Below are 17633 nucleotides of genomic sequence, written 5' to 3'. Positions count from 1 at the left end.
GCCGCCCCGGCCCTGCGCGCCCCCGCCCGCGCGCCCCCGTGCCGCCCCCGCGCGCCCCGCCCCGCCCCGCCCCGCCCCGTCCCGCCCCGCCCCGCTGCTGCGCACGGCCCGCGGGCGCGCAAGGCAGCCTGGGACTTGTAGTCCCGCGGTCACACGGCCGGCGCGGGCGGGAAGCTCGCGCTCGGCGCACCTGCATCCCAAGGCCCGCAGCACCTGCCCGGGACGCCCTTCCGGGAGGGACGCAAGGAACCCGCCACAGACGGCGGGCGGCCCAGCAGCGGCCACGACCTTGCGAAACTGGCCGTCGCCCGAAAGAGGAAGCGCGAGGAAGGACGGGACCGAGCCAGCCGCAACCACGTGGACCCAAGGCCAGGGTGCTGAGCAAAATACGCCGGAGGAAGACGCAGCCCGCACGATTTCACCTGTGCGTGGAGGCCTTCAATGTGAGGAGAAAGTGGACCTTAGCAGAGGGCAGGTGGGGCGACGGGAGGTCGGGGCCTGCAGAGGCCCGCGAAGCAGGTGCAGCGGGGGGAGCGGGACCTGCTGGGCAGCGACCCTGCCGACCGCTGCGTCAGACACCTGGAATTGATGTGACACCACGTGTCGACTACACATGCACGGAAGGAAAGAAGGTTCTAGCTCTGTTTCTGCAAGGTCCAAATCAAAGCAGATAGCCCCCGCCTTCCTTCTGCCTGTTCTTACACAGACTCGTGAAAGCGGGAAAGCTTAGCTTTCTGGGAGGGACAGGGCACCACAGGAGTCTGCCAACTTCAGACACGCAGGAAGAGTGAGCTCCCACCCACCCAGCCAGCCAGCCACACACGGGCCCTGCCTCTGCTACCCCTCGGACACCCCCTCCCCGTGGCCATCAGCCGTCCCTCCGGTGGCCACGGGAGGGTGCCCCCACCTTCGTGTCCCGGTGCTCTTTGAGCACCAAACACGCGGTGTGGAGGGTGGGCTCTGGAGCCAGGTGGATGGGATTTGTCTCCAAGCTCTGCCACGCACCACAGCTGTGACCTTGGGCAGGTTATTTGACCTCTCTGAGCCTCAGCCTCTTCATCCGTGGAATGGGGATCATACCACTCATGCCATTGTTCTCGTGAGGCTTCCAGGAGCTGTGCTCATGAACGTGCTCGGCGGCACTCGGTCCTTACCAGTCCCGTACACAGATATCCTCCTCAGCCGGCAGTTTCTGAGAGGGGGCGATCCAGCGGTGGACCAGCCCCCACCAGGGGAGGCCTGAGAGCGCCTGCAGGAGTGGGGTGGGTCTCTCTCCTGCAGGACAGAGGGAACTGAGGTCGATTTGGGCCTCGCCCTGTGGGTGACAGGGGCAGTGACTAATGGGCTTGCAGGGCGAGGCAGCCAGGGTGGGATATGACCGGGAAATCCCGTGGAAAGGGGAACAGCCGGGAGCCCTGGGTACGTGTAGCCAAAGCTCTGTGCCAGATGCGCACAGGAGGCCAGGGAGGAGCAGGGGACGGCCCACTGTCCTCAGCTCTGTCAGCCAGTTGTTCAAAAGTGGGGGTGGCTGAGGCCTGTGGTCCCAGAGGACAGAACTGAGCCCGGGTCCACCTTGCAGAGACCGAGATCTGCTAAGTGTCAGGAAGGCACAGGCCTGAGCCCCCAGCCTGGGCAGACGGGACTGGACAAAGGACCACTACCGTCCCTGTCCCTCCGTGGCTGATGTCTCTGCTTCTCGACAGACAAGCTGGGGCCGCAGCCTGACCCTCCTGCACCGGAGCTGGCTCTCTGTCCCCCGCCACCCCTGGCAGAGGAGGAGGCTGCCTCTGCCGCCGTCTTCCTTGGGCCGGGGCCACACCCCACATCCTATCCAACACGTTAAAATGCCCCAAATCCTACGGTAAACATTGCTCTAAAAATGTTTGAAGGCATTTCTAGAATTATGATCCTGATATTATCTGACTGTGAGGAATTCATTTTAATTTGTTTGGCTGACAGTTTCTTGGCAATCATCATGTCTGTGTGGGCACCCTGGCCGAGTGAGAGAAATCCAGCCTACGCATTGTTTTCAAAGGGACTGACATTTCTTTTTAAAGTTTATTTATTTTTAAGTGACCTGTACGCCCAACGTGGGGCTCAAACTCACGACCCCAAGGTCAAGAGTCGCACACTCTGCTGACTGAGCCAGGCGGGCGCCCCGAAAAGGAGTGACGTTTTTATGATTACTATGACATTGACATAATGTTACACTTGACATCTCATTAAATGCATATTAATGTAGATTTTGCTTTTTCTCAGGCTTTGGAGCCCGAGTATATCTGTCTTACAGACACCTCGTTGGCCCCTTGAGAGCTGGCAGAGCCAGGCGCTGAGCCTACAGAAGCTAAGGAACAGACTGCCCTGGCCAGGCCCAGAATGCGGCCCTCTGAGGAGGCTGCTCAGCCGCAGGCCCTGAGACCCCAGTGAGCCGGACAAAGTGGCCACAACCTGTCATCCAAGTCCCTGTCCCCCAGCCCCGCCAAGTAGAAGGGGCCTGAGCCTCCAGGACAGACCCCGCCCCCGTCCCGACCCCCCAGACCTCTCCCAGGCCCCCAGCCCTGCCCACTCCCTCAAGGCCAGTCCAGGCTGCTGGCTTTCCAGGAACAAACCCTGCATTGTGTCATGCCTGGGTCCCGAGGGCCATGCCCTCAAGGGGCTACAGGATGGCGCTTTATCTCGTCCCATGCTGCCCCTCCCCCACCCTCTGTTGGACAAGTTTAGTCGATTATGTAAAATGCTGAACAAATGCAGCTTCAGTTCCTTTCCAGCCAGACCCCCAGCTCAGGGCCTTCCTACACCGGAACTCTGCTGGCTCCTGTGTCCTCCCTCGTGGCCCTTCCTCCATGGCTCATGGACACCCTGCTGGTCCCCAAGTCTCCGAGCTGAATGTCCGCGTCCCGTGGTCAGGGGCCAGTTTTACGCAGCCTGTGTACCACCGCCCCCCGTGTCTAGGACAGGCCTGCTTGGGGCTACAGGGTCTGCCCCCTCTAGCCTCTTGGAGCCCAGTGACCAGAAGGAAGTGGCCAACCCGGGAGGAAGTGGCTACTGTTTACCCGAAAGGGGAAATTTGGGCAGTGAGCTTGCTCCCCACGTGGCCAGCCTCCGGACAAGCCCCAGGGACACAGAGCCAGTGACTCATCCTAGGCCAGTTTCCCCCAAGAGGGATGGGGTGAGAGGCCCGGCCACGCACAGCCTCTACCCGTCTCAGACCCCAGGGGGACGAGCTCGCCGGGTCGCCATCCTGACGAAGGAGGACCCCGCAGTCGAGCGGGGACTCCAGAGAGGAGGCACCTCACCACCTGCTGTGCCGCGTGTCCTCACACGTCTGTGCCCTCTCTGGGCTGCCGTTTCCCGCCTGTACGGCAAGGGGATGGGCGGCCAGGTGAGGCCCAGCTGTAAGGCCTGTGGGCCTTCTTCCTGCAGCTCCTGGGGTCAGTGGAGACTCCTCTTTCCAGCCTCTTCAGTCTTTCAAGCATTACAGGCAACCGATCCCTCCCTTCGGGGCTCTCTTCCATCCTGGGCTCTATGGTCAGTGCAAGCATTCCCCCTGGGGGGTCACACGTCTGCGTCTTCCATGGGTCCTGCTGGGAAGCGGCCCTAACCACAGCCTGCCCCCCCGCCCCCTGGCCAGATGGCACGATGGAGCCCTCCTGTGCATGAGGCAGAGAGCACAGGATCCGGAGGTCAGGGACACGGGGATCTTGGGAGGGCCTTGCTAACCCCAGAGCACGTGAGGAGGAAGTTGGCCTGGACGGAAGGGGGTTGGAGTTCAGGGTGCGGTGCCGGAGAGGGAATGGGGAGCCAGGCTGACGTCAGAGCCGAGGCTGTGATGCCCAGTGAGCCGCCCCACGGGGAGGCCCCACCACCAGCTGCAGGGGAGGGCCCTCAACGCGCATGTCCACACAGCCCTGCACCTCTCCTCCTGCCCTGACAGGGTCGTGGGAGGGGGCCAAAGGAAGAGAGGGGCTGTGTGACTCTGGGCTCTGTGCCGCTGAGTCTCAGGAGAGCCTAGGCCTGCCCCCCGCTGCAGGAAGCGGCCTGGGCAGGCGAGGAAGCTGCAGAGACAGGAGCACCCCACCCCACCCCCACCCCCACAGGCCCTCTCGGCCTGGATTTGCAGACTGGCTTCCAGAAAGCCTCATTTCCCTACCAAATGTGCAGGCAAATCTCCACACCTTGTGGTTGCCTTTCCTAGAGGGAGGTCACCTGAGGTGACCTCCCAGCCCCGGGGTCCAGGGCTCCAGGGCTTGGACAGGCAGAGGCTGCCCCAGGGAACTAATGGAGGACAGAGGATGGGCAGGGCTGGGTGCCAGGCAGGTGAGGCCTGCACAGGAGTTCGGGGGAGCCCCAGGGCCCAGGGAGCGGGTGAGGCCTGGGCCCCGGGGCAGGCAGCCGGGCACTGGGCCCAGTACAGCAGCCCACCTGCCTCAAAAGGAGCCTAAGAGGTGCTGATGCAGGCCGAACAATGAGGGGAGCAGAGCTGGAGGGGGGGAAGACCCCCCGAAGGAGGGGTCAGGATGTGAGGACACTCAGCAAGAGAACTCCTTTGCTCCCCTCCTTTGCTCCTTTTGAGACCCCCTCACCCAGCCAGGATGCTGCCCCAACTCTGCCATTAGTGCAGCCCCTCTCCACGCGGTTGAAACACCCCCAGCTCCCAGACGGGCCTCACAGGGGAGCTGCCCAGGGGCAGGAACCTGAGGGCAGGGGGCCCAGAGAGGGGAGCCCTCAAGGCAGGTGGGCTGCTGTACTGGGCACAGGGCCCGGCTGAGAAACAGCACGGGGAACGGGAAGGACCCAGGGCCTCTGCAGCTGCCCCGGGGCCCAGGCCTCACCCGCTCCCTGGGCCCTGGGGCTCCCCCGAACTCCTGTGCAGGCCTCAACTGCCTGGCACCCAGCCCTGGCCCCATATGGAGTCTGTTTTGGAGTTTCTTTTGTATTTTGAAGTTTGAATATATGGCTAAATAGCTACTAAGGTTGATTCGGTGCGTTTGGAAGCTAGGTACAGAATCTGTGTGGTCTGAGGCGGGCCGGGCCTTTTCCAGTCCTGAGTCTGGTTCCCGTCTCTGCGGTGGGGACAAACGGGCGCAGTCACACCACTGTGCCTGGGACAAGGATGAAAGGAAATGGGGTGTATTTGAAGTGCCCGGTGCATCATCGCGGACCTGCCGTGGTCGGCTCCATGCTCCTAGCTGTGGGGGGTGGAGGGCACCCTGGGGCCTCCGTGCAGGCGGTCGTGCCAGGCCCGGGGCAGCCATCTGGCCTCCGAGAAGCTGTAGAACAGGGTTCTTAACGTACGGTCTTTGACCCCGATCTTCCCAGTGCGCCGGAAGCTGACCTCTCCATGGCTGCCCGTCCTTCGGGCCTCACGAGCATATGGCCTGCAACGCTGCGGGTTTTCACTTTTGCCTGGATTCAGAACTAGTCACTGCTGAGGCCAGATAATCTATGGAGAAGTTCACTTCTTGACACTAAGACTGAGAGGTGGCGGACAGGGAGGCCCGCTGGTCTGATAGGTGGTTTCCCTTTCCTCCGCGGTGCTCAGGAGCCCACAGGCCCCACGCACGGGTGCTCCGTGGAGCAGGTGGGGCTGGCGGTGTTTTTAAGACCATGACAGGTCCAAGATACTCTTTGGAGACCCCATTTCACTTCATATTGAATATATATATAATTCTGAAATGACAGTCCCATTTTACATTATTAAAAAATGTGTGCATATATATACATTTTTTTGCTTTGAACTTTTGGGAAAATATTATTTTTATGATTTTGCTTTGGAATGATTTGGCTTTGAGAATTCATTTAATTGGCGGTTGGTGATAATTTCTTGGCAGTTTTCCTGCGACCCTCGGGGGTCCTGGGGGTGGGGAACCATCTGACCTCCAAACCGTTTTCAGATGTGATGAATCTTTTATGAATGCTCAATAAAGTTGATGCAATATTCCATTGTATAGACATTTGCGTACGCACTCTTTCATAGTGATTTTACAGTTTTCTCTTTTTGGATTTTGGAGCCAGCACTCGTGTGAGTTGGGGGGTGTTTCCTTGCTCGGGTCCAACACATTTTTACAGGCCCTCATCGAGTTCCCAGGACATGGCCATTGTCCTGTGGCTACAACAGACCTGTGTGCATGGGGTGGGGGGTGGGGGCCCTGAGGGCATCTCCCGGGAGCCCCCCTCCACCCCAGCAGCTATGCAGAAACAAACTTGCTCAGCAGCACTGAGGGGCCGAAACAGTCATAGTGAAACTGGTGACCTCTCCTGACCAGTGTCAGCCCCTCCCCTGGTTTTTCGTGCAAACAGGAGGCCCCAAAATGACTGAGCTTGAAAATATTGCCCATCCATCTAACTACTCCTCCACTATTTACTGAGCGCAAATGGATACAACCCCGAAAGAAGGCAATTTGGCAACATCTATCAAAACCACAGATGCAAGCACCCTTTGAGTGCAGGGGTCCCACTTGGGGGACCACTGTGGGTGTTCTCACGCTTGTGCATGGTCGAGTGCGTATTTCCACGTTGTTGGAAATAGGGGAACATTAGGAACGACTCAGGTGACCTCCCGCGGGGGGCTGGTCACAAAGCCTATGGTGCAGCCACGGCGGGAATGTACCTTTGCCACGGCCCGCACGGCGCCCTGGGCGTCCTCCTACGGGCAGAGCTCCAGGATGGATTGTTTTATAAAGCGAAACACTGTACAAGTACAGTATAGTATTCCGCCCTTGGAATAATTACCTAAATAAGTAAATAATTTAAGTTAAATTAAATGTGCCTGTTGAGCCTCTAATGGTACCAAGCCCTGTCCTAGGCACAGGACCGAGTAGAGATTGAAGCAGACGACTTGAGAGAAAAGAAGTCGGCTTGCTCGTTCTCCAGGGAGCAAACCCACGCCCATAACAGAACGACCAAGGGTGTGAAAACATCATGTCCACAAACAACGACAAGCACTAGAATTCTCTGAAGAGGCCATGTTGGCCTCCCGCTGCCACCGCATGGGTTCAGGAAAGGAGGCGTGGGGGGCTGGGGCCAGGTCCCCGGGCAGGGCGGCTGGACAGACCTCAGGGGTGGCCTCTAGGAGGGCAAGCCAGACTGGGCGCCCTCAGGCGGGAGCCCCTGTGGAATGGCCCGCCGCCCGGAGTGGGTCACAGGAGGAGCATGACTTTGGGAGGAGAACCCAGCACGAGGAGGTGTCGATCCGACAGACGCACTTGGCTTTGGAAGACTCCCCAGCCGCTGGGGACCTGGAGTGGGGGCTGAGGTTTCTTGCAGCCGCCCAACAACCTGCATGGGCTTCTGATGCCCCAAACCCTGCCAGGGCGGTTTCTCCCCTCCGTTTGTATAGACGAGAGCACTGAGAGATGGTGAGGTTTAGGACCTACCGCAGAGCCAGCCAACGGGGGCCAGGGCGCCCGGGGAAGGGGAATTGAAGGGGCACGGCCACACCAGTGTCCCCCAGATGACCACGGTGGGGACTGAGCAGCGGGGTGGGCGGCGCTGTTGGGGACCACCCACCCATAGGAGACCCTGGGCCTTGCGCACCCGTTCTCTGAGCTCAGACACAGACTCCAGGCTGTTTGCCCCACCGGGGATCCTCAGCCTGGCCCTCGAGCACAAAACGCCTTTGTCTTCCTATGCAAATGACCAGGTTCTACCCAGGGAGAGTAGTGCCTAAAAGGGAGGTAGGGAGAGAATGCCTCATGGAAAATCATAAAAACACATTTCTTTGCATTTGAATATGTGCAGGACCTCAGTTTGGCAGCAGACCGACTCTGCGTCGGATCCCAGCTTCCCCAGCTCCCCCTCTGGGGTCTGGTGATGCCCACGGACTTCTCGGAATTGCACACAATAAAATACACGGCGGTCCGGCGGAGATCACTGGAATAGGGCTCTCAAAATACTAGTGTTGTAGGAATACGGTGCGTGTCTTTATCAGCTCCACCGAATTCTGGGTGGTTCTCCCGAATGTCTAACAAAGACCCACCCCATCCCTCTGCAGGAGAGCAGCGTCTCTTCTCCCCGGGCACCTGCCTGCTCCAGTCTGGCCTCCTGGGCCAGACCCCCCTCGACCCCTAACCCCTGACCTCACCCCTGTCTAAGTGACGGGAGCCACGCCCTCTTCTCCCTCCCCCTTGACACCATGTTCTGTACATGGACTTATCAATCGTCTGTGTTCGTGATTCCCACAGCCCAGGGCACAGAGCACACAGTAGACACTCAATCCATCTGGAGTGGAAGGAGATTAATCAGCACAGAGCTTCACCAAAATACAAGTGGCGTCCACGAGGACAAATAGAATTTAACCCCACTGCTTTGCTAATGGCAGCTGGGCTGAGGACCTTAGCCAGGGCCTGGTCTCTAGCCGTGGCAGAGGCTGGGGGTTAGGGGAAAGGGGCCAGGAAGTCCGAGGTCTCCTGCCCTATCCAGCAGCCCCCCAACCTGGCTGCTAATAGGATGCTCCCTCCAGTGTCTCCAGCCACACAAGGTGTCCGCCCCAGAGTCAGGAAGGAGAGGTGACAATAGGGCTTCTGTGGGCTTGGCGGTTGGGGGGGCGGAGAGCGGGCACGGACTCAGTCAAATGAGCCGGGTGCACGCAGATATAGAGGCGTGTGGGTGGTCTGCCCTCTGCTTCCATTTAGGGCTGGCCGGAATGGAGGGCAGCCTGCAGCCGCTCAGCCTGCGGAGGGGGCCCGAGGAGGCAGGGGACAGCCAGGCCCTCGCCAAGCTGCGGGAGTTGGCCCTGACGTGGTTCATGGAGACACAGGCACCCCTCATCCTGCAGGACGGAGCCCTGCCCCCCTGGTTTCACGGATTCATTACTCGCAAGTAAGGCTGCCCCATCCACGTGCCCCACGGGGGCCCTGGGGGCCGAGAGAATGGTCTGGGGACCCCGGCAGAAGACTGGCCCCTGCTGCCTCCCCGGGCTAGGCAGGGAGCAGATTGAGGGGCGCCTCGTTCTCTGGTGGCCACTCCTGTGGGCAGGCTGGGCGAGTGCACCGGCCCCCACTCTGAGCAAAGGTCTAGAAGAGAGACGGGGGCAGGAGCAGGTCCGTTGGGACCCACCCAAGAACCGGACGAACGACCGGAGGGCCATCTCCTCTGTCGTCCAAACCGGCCACTATTCATGGGGGCAGTGAGAGAGCTGCTTTGAGTGGGGATCGTCCTGGGCCGGCTTGGACGTGCACTATCCAGCGATAGAGGCTGCGATGTGGGGGCTGGCGTTCGGATGGCGCTGGACCTGCGAGCGGCCAGAGCACGAGACGAAGGAGCAGGACATCCAGCCCGGCGCTCCCGGCTCGGCACTGGCCTTCAACTGGGACTGGCCACGCTGTTTATGGCTCTGCTGTCCCCGTCTTGAAATCCTTACTTTCTGAGGGAGGGGCTCCGCACTTTCATGTAGTACTGGGCTGTGCAAAATCTGCCGTTGACCTTGCCTGGAGCAGGCACTCAGTGAGTGCTCGGTGAGCTAGTGGTGCCAAACCAGAAGAGAGCTGGGATTTTCCTCCATGTCTCCAAAATACTTGGCACCGTTCAGAAATATCCATAGCTGCCTCGGGCTGGAAGGGACATGTAGGGGAGATGAGAGCCTAGGAGTTGCTCTTGTGATCAGGCTCCAGACAAAGCATCACCTCCTCCCGGTAGAAACTCTTGTGCAGTGCACAGCCTGCACAACTGTACGGTGGTGGTCCTGAGGCAGGGACCTCCCCAAACCTAAAAATCTCTGGCTATAGGGATTCATTCTTATTACAGAGACGTTCAGGTGGAGAGTGGGTGCCCAGGGTCAGTGGCTATTGTGCGTGCCGGTGAGCTGCAGTGGAGGGTTGTGCATGTGGAGCCTCAGGACTCAGACCCAGCCCAAGACTGAGTCCCGAGTTTGCCGGACTGAGCGCACACAGACCACAGTTGGAGCCGCGGGTCTGAGAGAGTCCCCTGTGGAGGGCTGCAGATCCGTGCGCTGGGCCTGGCCCCCAAGGGCGCGGCCCGCAGGGACTCTGAGGCAGGTCGGAGTCGGCCCACTCCTGCTGCCACGTGGGCACAGGCCCCCCGCTAATTGCATGTCTTCTGCCCAGGCAGACGGAGCAGCTGCTTGGGGACAAAGCTCCTGGCTCCTTCCTCATCCGCCTCAGCGACCGGGCCACCGGCTACATCTTGTCCTACAGGTAGGGGAGGAAGCCGTCTGTGAGGCCCCCATAGCCGACCTCGCAGATGAGACAGGCGCCCCCGCAGCCCGAACGGCCTGGCTTTCCCTGGGCGCTGGCTCCCCCGCCCCACCTCCATCCATCACATGCTCAGCGCACGGTTCCGGAGCAGCACTGGCCACGGGACGCAGCCCCAGCCTTCAGAGGGGGTGGGCTGGGGGCACTGGGAGAGCTGCAAGAGGCTGGGGACAGCAGGTTCCTGGGGAGGCAGTGCCCGCACAGCAGTGCGGGGCAATGTCTGTAGACCGGGGAGGGCCATTTGGCCAGGGTCCTTCAAGCAGGCTGTGGACGGAGGACCTAAAGACAGAGGCAGGACGTGTGAGGCCCGTGGGGACCCGTGAAATGGGGAGGCTACGGTACAGGACAGGGGGCAGGTCGGCCAGGATGAAGCCGAGGTGGTGACGTCAGGGCTGGGCTGGAGAGGAGGCTGGGTTGGGGAAGGCGGAGGAAGGGAGAAGCCCCCTTCCCGTCAGGAGGTGAGGCCAGGGCTCCCAGGCAAACCTCAGAGGACTCAGATCAGATGCAAAGTTACCTCCTGCTCAGACCACCCCTGTTCAAGTCCTGGCCTTGAGCATGGGCTTCCCTGTGCCCCTGTGACTTCATCTGTAGGATTGGGAACATCGTAGTACCGACGTTGTAGGATTGCTGAGTGGGTTGGATGGGTTTATACATTGAAAAATGCTTGGCACCGTGGCTGGAACATCGTAAGGACCAAATAAACGTCAGTCACTATTAAAATGGTCGTTGTTATTCTATGTGCCAGGTACTCTGCTAAGCACTTTGAAATATGTGAGCTCAGCAGCTTCCAAATGTCTTTTTAGTGTGAGGGCCCTTTTTTCCAAACATGGTCTTAGGTGGAATGCCAACTTATAAAATTGCTCAGAGGTACATGGTGGGTAGATGGACCCGTGGAGCACCATGGGGCCCAGACACAGCCCCACACACGTGCTCACCTGCTTCACAGCAGTTCCGTGCTGAAAGGCAGGTCTTTCCAGTAAGGGGTGTGGGAGCAATCGGATATCCAGATGGAAAACAATGACCCCCACCTCACATCATACAGAAAAAATGAACTAATTCTAGAAGGATCATAGACACGAGTGAGAAAAGCAAAGCAGGACATTTCTAAAAGAAAACAGGAAAAATTTTCAAGGCTTCGAGAAAGACGAAGATTTCTTTTTTTTTTTTAATTTTTTATTGTTATGTTAATCAACATATATTACATCATTTGTTTTTGATGTAGTGTTCCATGATTCATTGTTTGTGCATAACACCCAGTGCTCCACGCAGAATGTGCCCTCTTTAATACCCATCACCAGGCTAACCCATCCCCCCACCCCCTGCCCTCTAGAACCCTCAGTTTGTTTTTCAGAGTCCATCGTCTCTCATGGTTAAGACGAAGATTTCTTAAGACACAAACCTACTAACCATAAAAGAGAAGGTGGATACACTGGATTTCTTTAAAATTAAGACTTTTTGTTAATCAAAAGATACCAGTGAGTGAATAAAAGGACAAACCAGAGTCTTGGGAGACGTTCTGTATTACATGTATCTAACAAAGGGCTCCTGCCAGAATATACGAAGAGCTCCCGCAAATCACTAAGACAGAGACAACACGATCAATAAAGGGGAAAGACTCGAACAGCCACTTCATAAAAGGATCCGACCAAAGGGCAACAATATTTTGGCGTTCAGCAGCATTAGTAATTGGGGAAATACAAATGCAACCCGCAATCAGTGGCGAGAGTTGGGAAACAGAGGATATACCGAGAAGTTGGTGGGGACGTGGGGACACCTGGAAGGCTCCTACCTCACAACGATTTCAGAAAACGATTCGCCAGAATCTACCGAGCCAAACAGAGGCGAACCCTGAGCCCCAGTGCTACTCCTAGTGTATTCTCAACAGAGATGTGCACGCCTGGTCGCCGCAGATGCGTAGTGGGATGTCCACCGGCAGCCTTATTTTTAGCAGCCCAGATCTGGAAACGACCTAAACGTCCAGCAACAGAGGGGGCGAACCGTGGATGTCTTCCTTCGGTGGAATTCTACCCATCGGGGCCGGGGAGCTCACCGTGCGCGGACACGAATCAATCTCAAAGATGCGCTGAGGGAAGCCAGACACGGAACTGTGATTCCGTTATGTGACGTCCCCAGCCGCACGGGGGCAGGCGGGAGTCTCCGAACCGCGCTCTGCTTTGCCTGGGGGGGGGGGGGGGTGGCTCCCCGGAGGGCGCCTCTGCGGGACTCCGTCCCTGCGCGCACGCACACTCGGGCCGGCGCTTCGCTGCAGAAAGGTTGTTGGTCTGTCAAGGACAGGACCCCGGGAGGGCCGGGGTTTACCCGCGGACTGGGGGCGGGGCTGGAACTCCAGGCGTTTAGGGTGGGCCGAGGGGCGCTGAGTAAGTGCAGGGTCGGACCTCCTTTTGGTTTAAGATTTTGGTATTTTGTTCATCAGGGACATTTGGGTAATTGATTTTGATTTTCTAAAATACTGCTCTGCTGGTTATTTTCGTTGCCGAGTTTCGTGGTGCCCCTCCGAATTTGGCGGCCCCGCTGGGTGCCTCCCTCGCCCCGCACTGGGGCAGGCTTAGGGACTTCCCTGGGACGGGGTCGGGTGGGACTTGAAAGCCACTCCCGGGCTCCTGACCCCGCGCAAGGCTGAGCTGTGCAGGGCTGGGCTAGGGAGCTTCAGGCCCCGTTAGAGAGGAACACCCCGAGCAGGGCTGCGCCGGCGGGCAAGCTGGACCACCCACGGCCACACTGGCTTGTGTTGTAGGGGCAGTGACCGCTGTCGGCACTTTGTCATCAACCAGCAGCAGGACCGGCGCTACCTGGTCTCGGGAGACACCCGCAGCCACAGCACCCTGGCTGACCTCGTGCGCCATTACCAGGTGGTGCAGTTTGAGCCCTTTGGGGAGATCCTGTCTACTGCCTGCCCCCGGGTAGGTACCCCTGTTCTCCCGTGTGCGGGGGTGGGGCAGGGTGCCCAGGCCTCTCCGGCACACGACTGCCATCCAGGCACTCAGTGCGGGGTCACGGTCCCTATTTGAAGAGGGGAGACTGAGGCAGCATGTGCTGGTCCTTCCCTGAGGTCGGGGACTGAGGCAGCATGTGCTGGTCCTTCCCTGAGGTCGGGGACCTGGGGGGCGTGTGTCGGCCCTTCCCTGGGGTCGGGGACCTGGGGGGGCGTGTGTCGGTCCCTGGCCGGCCGTCACTGGCAGGCTGTGGAGGCCAGAGTGGGGTGCATGACCACACACCCACTGTGCACCCACCCCCCCGCCCCCAGCCGGAGGACAACGATCTGTATGATGCCATCACCCTGGGCCTCCAGCACACCAGTCTGGGCCTGGAAAATCCACCTGCCTCAGCATCCCCCATGGCGGCCCCAAACAAGGCTGCCAGCCCCTGGCCCCGCCTAAAGCCGCAGGTCCCCTTCCTCCACACCAAGAAGAGTCTGGGTGCGAGTTCCTGCAGCTTCTCTGAGGAGACGGTGAGCAGCATTCTGGGCCCCTCGGGTCAGGGCTGCACCAGGCTGCGGGGTGGGAGCACCAGGCCCAGAAAGGTGCGGGCTCACCCACCCCAGGGCCTGCGTCTGGCCAGCTGGGTATGCTCTAGCCCCCGCTGGGCCCTTCTAGCCGTGTGCCTCAGTTTACCATTCCTACGGTTCCTCTGGGGCTTGAATGAGGAATTGGGTAAGAAATACCTGAAATTCCTCTAAACTTTGGCGGGGGGGAGGTGGTGCCTGTGAGTTGATATTTTCCGTCCACAGCACCTCCTGGGAGGGGCTCAGAGAGATTTTCCTCCTATACAGTAGGTCACAGCAGGCCTGAGGCCTTCCCCAGGGTCCACGGGGGGCCTCACCAGGGGCCCTGCTACCTCCCCTCTGCTCACTCTTCTCCAGCCTCACTGGCATCTTCCCAGAACACACCAACCTTGCTCCCACCCCAGGGCCTTTGCACTTGCTGTGTCTTTGCTGCAATGCTCTTCCTACCAGCTCGCGGCTTGTACTCCTTTCTCTGCTTGCGTGTCATCTCTCCAGAAGGGCCACCAAAAGGAAAGACCCCTCCCCACCTGTCATTCTGTCTGTCCCGTCGCCCTGCTTTGCTCCTCTTCACGGTACCGATCACCACCAGACCATTCACCATCTTGTGACATGCTATCGTGGGTCTGTAGGCACACGAAACCATGTAGCAGACTGGTCTGTTGCCCAGGTCCCAGGTTAGAAGGGAGACTTCCAGAGTTGGCCTTGCGGCCCACCGAGTCCTAGGCACGCAGGACGGTGTCTGGTACACAGCTGGTGCCCAGCAGACATTTAGGGAATAATACAAAAATGACAGCCTCAGGGGTGATGGCCTATTCTGAAGGGGGGCCGTGAGCGGGTGGGCTCGGGGGGCCCTGAGGGGCCAGTGGACCACTCTGGAGGGAAGACAGAGCAGGATGAGCTTGGGTGGTGCCCGCTGGCCTCGAATGCCAAGGGCAGACTAGAGTCGGGGAGCGTGGGGCCTGGCAGGGACCCTCACACGTGACAGTGAGGTAAACGGAGCCAGGACAGGACTGCGGCGTGCTGAGAGCCTGCGTTTACCTGAGGAGCGATGGGGGAGGCTTCCGGAGGTTCTGCCTCTGTCTCCCCAGGTCCCCGTCAGGGTGCCTCCCCTCCCTGAGAGGAGCGCCTCCCTTCTGGACGAGTCCTTTGGAAGCCCCAGCAACAGCATCTACTCAGACCTGAGGAAGGTGAACCAGGCACGGCTGGGCCTGGGCGCAGAGGCGTCCGGCAGGCCCAGGCCAGCCCCATCTGGCAGCCAGCCCAGCTCCCCGGGCAAGACGCCGGAGAGGACACTCTCGGCTGGAGGCCAGAACAAGCCTGATGGCCCAGGGCCTGCCGTCTCTGGGGTGAGCCCCGAGCAGGGTCCTACGGTGCCTCCCATGCCCTGGGGCCACCTCCTGCCCCCTGCTTCTGAGGCCCTGGGATCCTCGGCTGCCCCCTGGAGCCAGGCGTCTCCGAAGCTGAGCCACAGGGCTCAGCCCTGCTCCCAGGGCAGTTCTGCAGACACTTTTGAGTTCCTGCAGACAACAGGTCCCCCATCAGGGCCCAGGGACGTGCCAGACCAAGAAGGCAGTGCCTACGCGCAGGTCCCAGTGCGCTGGGGGGGCCCAGCCAGACCCTTGGGTCCCGGGACCAGTCCTCCATCTAGCAAGCCACCAGGACCCACAGACTACGGCTATGAGAGGCTCTCAGGGGCCCAAGAGATCCCCAAGCCCAGGAACACCTATGAACAAACCCCAGCAGCCAGGAGCAAGGAGACTGGACGGACACACAAGGTGGGCTCCATGGTGGGCGGGGGTGGCTGCCGGTAGGAGGGATCAGTGGCCCTCATGCATGAGCAGGCCAGGTCACTGCTGCTGTCCTGAGGGGCCCAGAATTTTCCAGAAGTAACGTTATGCTTGGAGGTGGTGGGAGGGGTTGTTGCTCAGCTTGGATGTAAGGGGGGGGGCCTAGAAGCCCCTTCTGGGGGCTTTCTCTGCAGACCAGGTTCCTCTGCCCTGGCCACTGTGACAGGTGGACAAGGGGCCCTGGCTCCAGGCCGGACTTGCCTTGGCCCTCATCATGGCTCAGCCACCCCCCAGTTTCCTTGGCAACAACTCTCCCCAAGAGTATATCCCATATACTGCGATTACTCCTCATTTATCTGAAATTCAGATTTCACTGAGCATCCCGTATTCTCATTTAGCAACTGACCAGGACCTCCCTTTCTTCATCTCTAAGATTCTGCCCAAAGGGCAATGCTAAACATGCCCCCGGGCTAAGGAAACGGCCCAGGGACGGCCGAACAGAGCTGCCACTTCAGGGGGTTTCCGATAGGAGGGAGGACAGGGGAAGTGGAGGTCAGGAGGGCAGAGGGAGGTGGTCAGGGGCTCCCACGGGGCCCAGGTACCCTCGCCCCAGCACATTCTGCCTGCACCCTGAGCCAGTGAGCAGGGAGGGTCCAATTCTCCATGGGGACGGCCTCGGATCTCAGCACATGCAGACCCTCTCGAGGTCTGGGCAGTGAAACCCAAGTTCCCAGCTGAAAGGCCTTCCCGCACATCCTGGGACGGGGCGTTTACCCGGCGTGGTGCAGCCACTGAGGTCCTGACTCTCCTGGGACCAGAGGCCCCGCCCGGAGGCAGGCCCTCTCGGAACCCCGAGGCCACATGCCCTGGCTGCCAAGCCCCACATCCTCTCTGGTCCGACGCCGCCAGGGACCAGCGCACCCCCACCCGCCTAGGGCCCTGCTGCACCAGAGAGCTCTGGGAGCTAGGGAACCCTGGGGCCCTCCAGTGAGGGAAGGAGGGGCTGGGGCTTGCTTCTCCACCCCTTTGGAGACCCCCTCCTCCCCTTCGCCATCTCAGAAGAGGCGGGTCCTTCATCCAGAACGGGGGAGGGGGGGTCCTGGACGCGGAACTTCTGGCATCACGAGGCTCGTGAACAACCAGCAGTATTCCAAGCTGGCCTTTCCTGGACGTGGGCCCCAGCCTCCAACCAATGCGGGGCCTCTCTCTGTCCAGGGTCTCCAGGTTCCAGTATGTCCTCCCTCTTTGCAGCCTGACAAGCTCCGGAGGATCTTCTTCACTGACAAGAAGCACAAGTTCTGAGCACCGGGTTTCCTCCCAGCAGCTCACCGGTGGGCTTCCTGGGACCCGGCTATGCCCCCTCTGAAGGCACCCCTGCTTCCCCAGTGCCCCTCACTCTCCCCCAGGGGGGTGGGGGGTCAGGGCTGGAGGGGCGGGGGACTGACCACAGGCAGGGTCAGCACCCCCATCCCCAAGGTGAACTTCTGAGGCCTGGGCTTCCTGGCCACTTACGGAGCACGTGGCCGACCCCGGGCCAGGGCGGGCTGAGACCCGGGCCAGCTCCCGACCCGGCGGCCCTCCCAGCCGCGGGGGGCAGAGGCCTCTGAGGCAAGAGTTCCGGCCCGGAGGTGCTGGGTTCCCAGGAGCAGGCCCCTTGGCCCCTCTCTGCCCCCTCTCTGCCCCCTGCCTTATCGCAGCCTTGCCGTGCGGGCTGGCCAGGCCCTCATCCAAACCCTCCGCACCCCAGACGGGGAGACCAAGGCCACAGAGGAGCGAGCCGCCTGAGGTCACAGTCAGCGCCTGAGCACACACCCCAAGCCTGGCTGCCTGGGGTCCGCCTGGGACGCGCTCCTGGGCGTTTCTGGGGCCAGCCGGTGGGCACAGACTGCCCATTGCTGTATGACCGGGTCACCCTCCCCTGCCCTCTGCGTCCCGCCAGTCTCGGCCCCGCGGGGTGGCTCTCAGACCGCTCCCATGAGGCCCACACAGCAGCTCTGGACACAGGCACGCACGTGTCCACTGTCCCTGGATACCCGTCCCCCAGGGTCCTTCCTTTGTCCCACTTCCTCTTCCCCCAGTGCCCCCACCTGTGGGTGGGGGAGCAGCTGGCGT

At 60.4% G+C, this 17633-nt stretch overlaps 1 protein-coding gene across 1 annotated transcript; it reads left to right on the top strand.

Annotated features, from left to right (window-relative positions):
* Positions 1 to 8644: 8644 nt before the first annotated feature.
* On the top strand, positions 8645 to 17306 carry SH2D7 (SH2 domain containing 7). The gene is made up of 6 exons (XM_088025189.1): positions 8645 to 8820; positions 10065 to 10154; positions 12967 to 13132; positions 13477 to 13680; positions 14802 to 15541; positions 17219 to 17306. The coding sequence occupies exons 1-6, from the start codon at positions 8645 to 8647 to the stop codon at positions 17304 to 17306; spliced, it is 1464 nt and encodes a 487-aa protein (XP_087881315.1).
* Positions 17307 to 17633: the final 327 nt, after the last annotated feature.

Source organism: Eumetopias jubatus, unplaced genomic scaffold (genome assembly GCF_037043125.1).
Source record: "Eumetopias jubatus isolate StellerSeaLion01/CBP00866 unplaced genomic scaffold, mEumJub1_p1.0 scaffold_7, whole genome shotgun sequence".
Lineage (NCBI taxonomy): Eukaryota > Metazoa > Chordata > Mammalia > Carnivora > Otariidae > Eumetopias > Eumetopias jubatus.
Note: the sequence above shows the minus strand (reverse complement) of the source record. Positions and strands in the feature narration are given on the sequence as shown.